This window comes from Euphorbia lathyris, chromosome 3 (genome assembly GCF_963576675.1).
Source record: "Euphorbia lathyris chromosome 3, ddEupLath1.1, whole genome shotgun sequence".
Taxonomy (NCBI): Eukaryota; Viridiplantae; Streptophyta; class Magnoliopsida; order Malpighiales; family Euphorbiaceae; genus Euphorbia; species Euphorbia lathyris.
This window is the reverse complement of record NC_088912.1, coordinates 28,801,397-28,812,333: the sequence shown is the minus strand read 5'-3', so window position 1 is coordinate 28,812,333 and position 10,937 is coordinate 28,801,397. Positions and strand designations below refer to the sequence as shown.

The 10,937-nt window shown below is 33.3% G+C and overlaps 1 protein-coding gene across 6 annotated transcripts; it reads right to left on the bottom strand.

Moving 5' to 3' along the window:
* Nucleotides 1–867: 867 nt before the first annotated feature.
* On the bottom strand, nt 868–10,715 carry LOC136222997 (uncharacterized). 6 transcript variants are annotated; one of them, XM_066010734.1, is made up of 13 exons: nt 10,528–10,715; nt 10,201–10,391; nt 10,067–10,127; nt 9,906–9,954; nt 9,353–9,407; nt 9,188–9,275; nt 7,754–7,872; nt 7,498–7,565; nt 7,294–7,432; nt 6,626–6,719; nt 5,222–5,376; nt 4,785–4,887; nt 871–1,158 (listed from the first exon to the last, which is right to left on the bottom strand). In XM_066010734.1, the coding sequence occupies exons 1-12, from the start codon at nt 10,688–10,690 to the stop codon at nt 4,828–4,830; spliced, it is 1,242 nt and encodes a 413-aa protein (XP_065866806.1). In that variant the 5' UTR covers nt 10,691–10,715; the 3' UTR covers nt 871–1,158; nt 4,785–4,827. The 6 variants fall into 6 exon arrangements, 5 of the variants coding, with proteins under 5 accessions (XP_065866806.1, XP_065866807.1, XP_065866805.1 ...); XM_066010735.1 differs by lacking the exon at nt 871–1,158 and adding an exon at nt 1,182–2,560; XR_010685784.1 differs by lacking the exon at nt 5,222–5,376 and having other exon boundaries at nt 868–1,158.
* Between the last annotated feature and the right edge of the window lie 222 nt (nt 10,716–10,937).

Here is a 10,937-nt window from a genome sequence, read left to right as displayed (position 1 = left end):
TGATCTAAATCTATAGTGTTAAGAGTCGCATAAGCCGGAAAATCTCCTTCTCTCGAGAGGGCATGAAGTCCACAATCAAGGACATATCTAAGAAGGGCCGGGAAAAGTTAAGCATCCATTGGTCGCTAGAAAATACTAAAAAATTATATGAAAACAATTTTTTAATTTTTTACCCAAAAATATCAAACATCTCCTATTAGGAGAATGTTGAACCCGTCACTACTCACGATGAGAGTGCTACTCTGCTCTTAACATTGAAAAGATAAAACAAAAGAGTAAAAATGTTATATATTACTCCACCTATATATTATTTTTATGCAAGATGCAAGAACAAGATCCAAAATAAAAGAGCAAATAAGAAACAGAAATTGCACTATAAGATTATTGGATAAATAATTTATTAGTGCTTTTTTTTACCTAATATATTGTTTAATTCCACATTTTGAAAATTGTTAACTTTTTTGCTCATTCTGTCTATTTTTTTTAGAAAATAACAGAGTAACAGAATCATTTTATAACAAAGTTAATGTTGACAAAAAAATAAAAACCTTACAACGTGTTTCTCAAAATAAAAGAACTAAACCTTGTGTTGCGAAAAAAGGTAGAGACTAATAATTGATTTACCTAATATTATATAAGGAATAATATTTTATGTACATTGTTTATAGATTATACTTGCATAATTGTTATGAAAATTTTAAAAACTTCATTGTTTAATGTCTTTTTTTCTTTTAAGGCAAAACAATGTTTTTTAGAATATTAGAATTAGGGAAATAGGGATAGGGATCCTTACGGAACTTGGAAGGAAACTATATTTTTCTCATTTTATAAATGATTATAGGATTATAGGGGTAATGATTTCCCATATGAATGGGAAGGGAGTCCACAGCCTTAACAAAGCATTGAATGTGGACTTGTTCAAAATATTAGGACCCTTAAATTAAATCTAAAGTGTTATTGGATAAGCAAGCTCCCTCTCTCTAGATGTATCAACTTGTGATATGACAACACAGTTTATAAAGACAATCCGTTTGACACGACTCATTTACATAATACCCGATAAAGCACCCTTGTAAGAGGGATTTAGCTCACCATGAGAATGGTAGTTCATTCTTTTTGGAAAGAAAAACAAAATAGTAATGTTGTATATGATTCCACCTGTATATAAATTTAATGTAAGAAACAACAATAAGAAGATCCAAAATGAAGCAAGAAACAGAAAGATGTAAAACCAAAAAACAGAAACAGAAAGAAAGCATGTTATAGGATCCCCTTCCATTCCATGTCCAGAGGCTTTTTGAGAGGTTAACATGAACAGTTGCAAAGGATAGTTACATGCACTAAATGCTAAGTAAAGAGGGGCTGAATATGATGGTTCATTATCTTGTCCTATAACACTACAGTACTACACCGACCTCACACTGGTCAATTATACCTGATCTGATCCCTTCATGCCCTAGGAAGCACCCAAAATGTTTGTTGCACGATAATCCATACAAATGCTTCATGATCAACACCCCAACAAACTTAATTTATTCATTTAGAATTTTCCCATGTGACGCTATTTATTACTCACCATGCCATCATCACCCATCATCAATGTTCCGCTTTTGTCCAAGTCCTTTAAAATGCGTGTTCATGTATTAGAAACACACCTTACTAATATACCACAATCATTCTTTCTTCATTTTCCATATGAAATTCGGTTCATTTCTACCACATTGCTATATTTTAGGTCGCTCTTTGCTCAAATCTTCCATCCTAATATCTTCCTCTTAGGACTGGGGCAGTACAGACTCACAAGCTTCTGCCTGGTTTATCCATGAACCAACAAATCGTAAGTGGGAAGTCGCCTTGATACCAATTGTAACAATTTGGTTCAATACAATGTAGGTATTGTCCACTTGACTCAAGTCTCATTCCTTGAACCTCACGATTTTAAAATACAATTTACTAATATAGTATAATCACTCCTCTCTATTTCCGATGTGAGATTCAGTTTATTCATGTTCCATCGTCATCCTTTCGGACCGCTCCTTAGTTAGACTTTCCACTATGTCTGTCCTTACAACCAACTTTTTGTGCATTCATAATCAGCAACAATTTACTTCAGTTCTCCATATTAAAACTTACATCCTGTCAGTTCACTCAATTCCAAATTTTCCAGGAGTTCAGTAAAGCATGAATCACAATATAACTATTGTAATATATTCTAGAATCTATATGGAGCAGTAATGTTTTGTAAGCTATGTAATAACTAATGACGTGTGTGTATGGCAATAACTGTGAAACTATTCAATCACTCAAGACATGAGTTTAAAATATCCTCTCAACTTTAGTAAGTAATATCAAATATAAGAGTTAGCAATATATATGACATAAGTTAAGAGTGTGAGAGTTAGAAAAGCTGGACATGGAGCACTTAACTCTTTACCTATGTCCTTTCATCATGGTCACTCATTGAGAGTATTTCCCTTAATGATTATTTTATGGACAATAATCAAACATTTAGGCTTATAGTTTAAAATCGATTCATCCCTTAATGTCTTACTATCTCCACCTGACATCATAAAAGAAGATTTCAATAAGTTAAAACGCATTAACGAGACATTTTTAAAGTTATTTTAAGTAAATACAGTGGATCAATAGATCACTTTAAGAAGATTTCAATAAGTTAAAACGCGTTAACGAGACATTTTTAAAGTTATTTTAAGTAAATACAATGGATCAATAGATCACTTTAAGTAAATTCAACGGGTTAATGATACATCTTTAAAGTTCAGTAGGCCAATCAACTTTTTGAACCAAAATTCAGGGCCAGATGTGTTTAGCCAATTTTTTCCATGGACAAGTTTGAACTTTCTTGGTGCAAAGAATATTCAATTAACAATATGAATTCAAATGTCTGAGAAGGGTCTTTTTAGCTCAATAAGTTTCAACAATCTAGACATATTTTAGATGAATAATGCTTCTTCTGTGTACTTCATTAACATGCTGCCTTCTATGGACACATTTTAATTGACTAATCTTTCTGGAAATCTGCTCGGCTGAAATTATTTTGTGCCACTAGTAAACCTTTTGCAGTTTGATTTTGCACATATATGTAAGCATATCTTTGTTCAAACCAAAAAAAAAAAAATGTAAGCATATCTTTGTCTACCTTATCTTTGTTTTCCATGCTTTGAACGTGATAATTATCTTATTTTGATTATACTTTGATGAACCAAACATTTTTCATGCCTTAATTCATAGAACTGATGACTTCTCATACTTCATCCAAAGTATACCTCTGCTAATCAGGTTTGAGGTTCAATTCTCCACTAACTCAAAATTTAGCCTTTATTAGTAAGCAAAATTCCAAGGTAAACGCTCATCGAGGTCTCTGGTCTAAGCTGCCCTTGAAAGTGATAGGTCTACCCTTACCTAAACTTTTTGTAACCAAAAAAATTACTTTTGTTATCATCAGTACCCTTCAATGCAAACACTAAGCACATGTCAACTTCAGAAACTACATAAACTGTCTTCAATCTTGAAAAGAAATGCTATGGGATTCTTTTCTAAATAGTAACTTTACATGAAGCAAACTATTTAGCTACTCTCTTTTGATAATCTAACCTTCAAGAGAACTGGGAGAGAACTAACTTCTGATGGGCAAAAAAAATGCTTGTGGTGTAGCAACCAACAACTGTAAAAAGCAGTTATTTAGTGGTGGTCTTAAGGACCGGAAAATGGGATCTCGTCACAGTTCTGTTTACTGGAAATCCTTGATGTTATGTTACTTGATTTTCATGTTCTTCAAATAACCTTTCTTTGAAGCTTAATTGTGATTGGTAAAAGATCACCTTACCCCCTCTTATACTTTTCTCGACTGGTAATTCATGATTATAGAATATGATCCTCTTCTTTAAATAGGCAAGAATCCTAAGATATAGAAGAATTCTTATTTTGAGGAACTCCCATCCTAAATATTAGAATTCCTAAATAATTTGAACAATAGAATCCCTAAATTAGCTCAGAGTCAGACACCCAAATACTAGTTGTTGCTTGCTGTAGGATTTCTTTCCAATAAAGGCATCTGCAACACGTGGTGACAAATGTGATGTGCTAAGTTCTAAGTTCTAACAATGGGTGGAAGACAAAGGCAAACTTTAAGGTTGCTAATATTTGCAGGTATTGCTACAAATGGACTCTTATGGATATACAGCAAATCAATGACACTGACACTTCACTAACATTAGGAAAATCTCCAATCATTGGCATATTGTTAAGCACAACTCTTTGCATATTTACTTTTCTTGGAGTCATCATCAACTGATATTCCTTTATGTTGTGTGATTGATGTTTCCCAAAATCACAACTTATCATGAAAATCAAATAACACTATACCATCATATGGAGAAAGAACATGCATGATTATAGTCAGCCAAATAAAATGGTATATAGAAGATGAAGGCCAGCAATCAGGCAACATTATAACTACTCTAAAGCAGGATTTCAGATTTTCACCATCACTAGCTCTAGTAGACTCAAATCAACTAATTATATATCGGAAAGTGAACCTGAATATTTCAAATCCATAGATTGAGAAATAACAATCATAGGTCTGTACAATATCATAAAGATGGAAAGTGATGGGAGGGGAGGACCAACATATGTAGAAGTGGTTGTTCTTTACGAGAGGCCATAACGTCATCACAATTGAATACAAAATATATGTATTATATAATATAACTAATAAAAAATAAAGAGAAGTGTAGAAAAGTCATATTATTGAAGAAACATACCACCATAGAGATCTAAGCAGCTAAGAAATGACCCTCAACCAACTTAATGCTTCCATCCTTTTGAAAAACCATCTTCCATGTATGGCTCAAGAAAACCAATAAACTGAAAAGAATGAAGATTTGTGGGTTAAGAACATAGGCAAGAATTAGAAAGTTTATCTTCAGTTTTATCTCAATTTATTTTTTATTTGGACAAGACTTTACTACTTTTTAGGCTTTACTATTTGATATTAGACTAGGAAAACAAGTATAAAGATGTTCCTTGTAGTTTTCATGCGTTTAAGTCTTGTGATACTAGGCAGAGGTAACCCAATCCATTTCACCTGGAATTTCTAAAGTTGTTGCAGTTGGTAGAACAAGGTGTTCAAATTACGTAGTATCACCACAACTTTCTCTTACTGCATAAATATGCTTATTAATAACATAAAGAAAAATACCTTTGTTCCATCACTAGACCACCGTGCCCCATAACCATCAGTGGTTCTTATCTCATACACAGCCCCATGTGGCGGAACAATATGCACATTTGACCAACGACAAGAAACAATTAAGCAATTGATGACATTCATTGCAAGCCTATTTTTGGAATCATCTGGAAATGTGAATATTCAAATAATAAATTTGTCAAGCCACTGAATGTATAATTTGACAGCCAATGTAGAATATAAGTGTACCCTTTCCAAAGCTTGAAAAGCTAGTTTTCAAGCACTCAAATAGAAGTACCACCCCAAACTAACATGTGAAACATGGAACTTATTGATCTGCTTAAATAATCTAGTACCAGTGTACCACAAAGGATACATGAGAAGTCATTGGACTGAGGATGAGGCATGCTTCATACTATCTATTACTAATTTGTAAGCATTTCATTCAAACAACTCAGTGTTGAGCATATTTGTCAATTAGAACTCTTAGCAGGAAGTTGGTATGTAGTCATTTCTTTTTTAAGAGTGATTGTTTCTCTTAAATGGAGATCTGTAAGAGATTCCTAACTTTTCTGTCACCAACAATGATATTTAGCCTACAGTGTCAGAATTGAAGTTTGCTTTTAATTGTGTCTCACCTTTATTGCCTTAAAGTTCCTTCAGGACAGGAACTTCTAAAATCTGAGTACTTAAAGTTGGATTTTTTGACTGAATTTTATGAATAACTTTTGAGAACTAGTTAAAAAGATGTGTGGGGGGGGGGTTGGAATGCTTGGACTAAAAACTTACAGAATGTATATGAATTTACACCATTTTATTCATCTGCAAACAAATGTATCTAAATTCCTGAACTATCAAAGCGAACTTATGCATCACAAGTAGTAATCAAACTAAAGTGTGAAGCTCATACCCTAATCACTTTATATACCCCCCTTGGCTTTGATTTAAATTGAGTCACTACCTTAGATATGGCAGGACACACTAAGCTGATTAAATAATGCATCATAGTACAAAGGATAGCAATACAAAGAATAAACACTTTTTTAGCTAGTTAAGCTCCTGTATCAATTGGTGAAAAGAATTGCTGTTAACCTTTTAGGTCTGATGATCTAAGGTAAGGTATTTCAGGGATTACACAAATTAGTAAAGGTTCAAAGGCTAACTATGTTGAGAGAGCGATAGAGAGAAGAAAGTAGGAGAAACAAGACATTGAAATTAGAAATAATTATTTCTCTTTTGGAATTCTCTTTTCTTTTGTTTTGTGACAATCAAGACAAGCATGGAAGCACTCGAAAATGTTAACAAAGAAGAATTGCATATGCAGGCAGGGCACATACATGAAGCAGATATATTCTAATTGGAGCAAACGAAGGGCATTGTTTGAAACCAAATGCAGAATTTTAATTGGAAGCTTACCATTTCCACTAAGAATTCCCCAATATTTATTGCCACTCCTTTCAGCATGCTTTGCCAAGGCCCTTGCACCATGCGTCAAAACACTACCTTTGACCTACAGTCAAGAAAGCAGAAAATTCAAAACAATTTTGGCAACATCACAAAATATGGTAATAAGGGATTATAAGTTTTTTTTTTTTTTTTTTTGTGTTGATTCAATAGAAACTAAGAAATTTAAGCACCCAAAACAGGATAAAATAGATACACAATTATGCGGTGGACCATTTTGTCAGCCCTAATGTAAATAGATCCAGATATACCATCAAATTGGTCAATTCATCAACTATTACAGTCTGCCAGATTCTACAGATACACTGAAGAAACAGATACATGTATAATTTTATTTTGTATATAGCACGCAAAGCAGAGCATTACTTTTCTACCACACTTTGAATCGCCCTCTCTTGCCTCTCCATGCATATTATTAATATAAATTTGTTGAACTTTCCTTTAAGATTCTCTTTAGCAAATGCCTCTGCTAACCATTTCAATTAAACAATTTTACAATATGAGATACCCTTTTACCAGTACGTCCCTAAAAGAAATAGAAAACATAAGTGAGGAAAAGAAAATGCTTCCTCAGCATACCAAAATCTTAGAAAAAAAGTCAATGCAAACCATAATCTTACTTTCGGGTTATATGTCAAAGTGAATGATGACAGAAGAGCTGATCTTGGTGGCTGAAGGGCATCAAAAACTGTTCCAGAAGTATGAGCAAGGCCTAGCAGACTTTGGACACCACCATAACCTAATCCCTGGGTCAGAACACTGAAGCATATATCATTGTTTAGCATATATAGCCCTTTTTTAGGCGCATATGCAGTTGGAATTACCATGGATATTCAGTCTCATTAACAATTGTATTACTCGGAAAAATTATGACATAGATATCATGGATATGCTGCACAGTAATCCAGAACTACACATTAGTCCAAGACTCCAGTTTTCTGATACATGTAAATTTGATTACGCAGCATTCCCACAATCTAAAAGCACTGCATATTTAAATCTATGCAATCAAATTCCTTAAAATTAACCTCAGATTCTCATGTGAAACATATAAATTTTTAACTTGAGTGAGCAACTCACAGACAGTATGTTAGCCGTATGAAGATAAGGTTGAGGAGAGACTTTTGATACACAAATGGCGATGACTCCATTAGACATTTCCCTTTCTTCAGTATAAAACTGCCTATAAATTTTTACACCTGAAATTGAAATAACTATGTACCGTAAGCAATTAAATCTTATAAATTCTGGATCACCATAATTGATATTTGCAACATAATGAAATAGAGAATTTCAAGCAAAGATTATTGGTAAAATGATCGATTATCCCAGGAAAATCTCAAACAGTAAGAAGTTCCAAGATTTACCAAGTATATTTTTCAATCACTCTATTTGTATAATGCAGAAAAAATAATCAGAACTCTATTTACATATATAATCAGAACTCTATTTACATATAAGCCCAAGAAAGGGATGTTTTTCCTGTCTTCACTCTCCACAGTAAATAAACATCCTGGATATCTACAGCTTATTGTTCTTTGATCAATGACAACCACAGAATACAAACTTGTAGGATATAGAGCATGAAGGGAGTGGTGGAAACTAATTAACATGCGGAAACATAATTCCAGCTCAAAATAAGAAAGATAATTTTCAAAAGGCAAGTTCAGAATAATAAGTTCAACAAGAAAATAAGCTGTTCATGACAAATGTAAGCTTTCTTTTCCAACAAACATTCAGAGACAAGAATAGGGAAAACAAAAGACAAGAGGCAGAAGAAAATGAGAGAAACTTCGGACTCATGGCTGGAAAGAATACTATCAAACTGTAACTTATTCCACATCTATTTACAGTTAGAAAAGGCCATAGGGTTCTATATATTTATAACCCCTATAGCAATAGATAATAAGCAATGAAGCAAACTGACTACAAATACACATCAAACCAAATATTCTTCACCTAAATCAGAACAAAGTAATTCACCACAATATATTGCAGACAATCATTAACTAGAGATGTGCTGCTAAAGTAAAGGTTGATTGATTGTTCATTGAACTGCTGCTAAGACCAAGGTAACATACCACTACAAGTTATGCAAGGTACAACCATTCATTTAACCAGAACTATACCAAGATGAATAATTTTCCGGATATAATCCGTTCAACTTTGAGTATTTCACATTTCATTAGTTACACCTTTGGAATAAATTATAAATGTTAATATGTAGTATTAGCATTTATAATGGTTCAAGAACCTAACACAACATAATATAATGTTAGGGTTCAATATTAACATGTACAGTAGTTCAAGAGCCAAATACACTCAACAGAAAAAGAAATGCAGAGTTCAAGGACCAAATAGGACTTCTTGCCCAGCATAATGGAGTCTAATTTACTGCTCAACACATTGATAATCTAAATGCTTTTATTATAGCATCTTAATCATTCATCTTATTCATGTTTCATATACAAACATCAATATGGCACCTAGTAAAAAAAAGTATAATACTTTTACCTTCTTCAATAGTTTTGACCCCAGGAAGGACTTCCGGAAGACTTTCTGCTTCCAACATCTCCAGAAAAGAAGGATATCTATGAACATCCTGTTAATTGAATAGATTACAGAGGCACAACACAAGAGGAAATTGGAAAAGAATAAATTGGATACCCATAGTATTACCTTGACCTCAACCACCATACATTTGTTTAGAAGAACCCGGTCTCCAGGCTCAATTCTATGAACAAAAAACTATGTGTTAAGAAAAAGATTTGAACAATTCATCATTAAAACATAAAGGACTTTGAAAATAATATTCAATCACGTTCTAGGTAGGTAGGTTCAGCAGTTCATGTTTTAGGTATTGGTAACTCTCCTAAAACTAACAAATAATAATCCAAACTGCATTTTTTTTCAGGACAAAACAAGTAGAGTGGTGGAATTAGAAGATACATGGTCCCGGATTTGATAAATGCTACTTTAAATATGTAGCTTATTATTAACATTATTGTTGTCAAGTAGTTTTTACTAGCAGTAGTCAAACACAAAGATTCAACATGTTTTGGTATTTGCATCTGATAACTCATATGTGTGTCAGTGTGTAAGGCTACAAAGTTATGCATAATCTATTTGCAATATGAAAAATGTTTATATAAAATGAAGAATAAACTATCACAGACGAAAAACAAAGCATACAGTAAACAACCTATAAATATAAAACTTATATCAGCAATACCTACTGTGTTTACCACCAGCACACCTTCCTTCAACTGTTTTCAGGCCATCTACATGCAGTCCATATATTTAGAGCATAAATCTTTGATCACATAAAGGGAATTTTAGTTGCTTGGAAATTGGTAAGAACTCACAAAGACACATAAAACCAAATGGTAATACCTTTTAAGAGCGAGAAGAATGGCTCTTGAACATGAAGTTCATAAAATATAGTCTTCAACATCTGAGAAGTGTATTAACAACCACATAAGAAAAATACTACAAAAACAAAAACCACACTATAAATTATGCATTACATCCATTATCTGAGTTCCCTTTTCCAGAATTAAGGTCTGCCATTGTTCTTCTTTCATCTGTAAGGACAAATCTTTTCTGAGGAATTCTATATCGTCATACGTCTTAAGAAATGACCTAGAAAGTAATGATTGGTATAAAGCTGAAGCTAGACGCTTGAATAAGGGATAATTGGGTACTCCATCAAAAGAACCTGCAGCATTTGAGTAATGAAAACGAAATCCTTCAAGAATCAATGCTTTCTAGACACATAATCGCACGAATTTCAAAATGAAGAACAAGGAGTTAAAAAATGAAATCGAGCTGGGAAGATGGAGGATGATAATTACCAATATCAGAAGCAGGGAAGAAAACGGTGTCGTCCGGGTCGTCCCTGAGAAGATTGGTGCAGAAATCCTTCGAAAGGCCAAGATCGAATTCTAGGGTTTGATTTACATGAGAAAGGAGTGTGAACTTCACCAGCTCCTCTATGCGGTCACTAGGTTGCTGCATTTTTCCTGTTTTTCTTAGAAGGTTTCTGTCTGCTGCAACAGATTTTCAAAATAGTTTACATATATAATACAAAAGTAAAAACGCATGATTAATCCCTCAACTTTTTGAGTTTTATGGATCTAAATTTTTTCAACTTTTTGAGTTTTATGGATCTAAATTTTTTTTATCATTTATGGGTGTTGTTAAACCCAGCCCCATTTTCCCACCCCTAGCCCCGTGAAAGGATGAAAATGCCCTTTCGTGGAAT

Excerpts from the sequence above, each read along its gene's own strand:
- LOC136222997 (XM_066010734.1), bottom strand. The coding sequence starts at position 10,690 with ATGCAGCAACCTAGTGACCGCATAGAGGAGCTGGTGAAGTTCACACTC. Across the intron at positions 9,955-10,066 it reads ATTCTTCTCGCTCTTAAAAG|ATGGCCTGAAAACAGTTGAA; the intron begins GTATTACCATTT and ends GACTGCATGTAG. Across the intron at positions 7,873-9,187 it reads GGTCAAAACTATTGAAGAAG|GTGTAAAAATTTATAGGCAG; the intron begins GTAAAAGTATTA and ends TTTCAATTTCAG.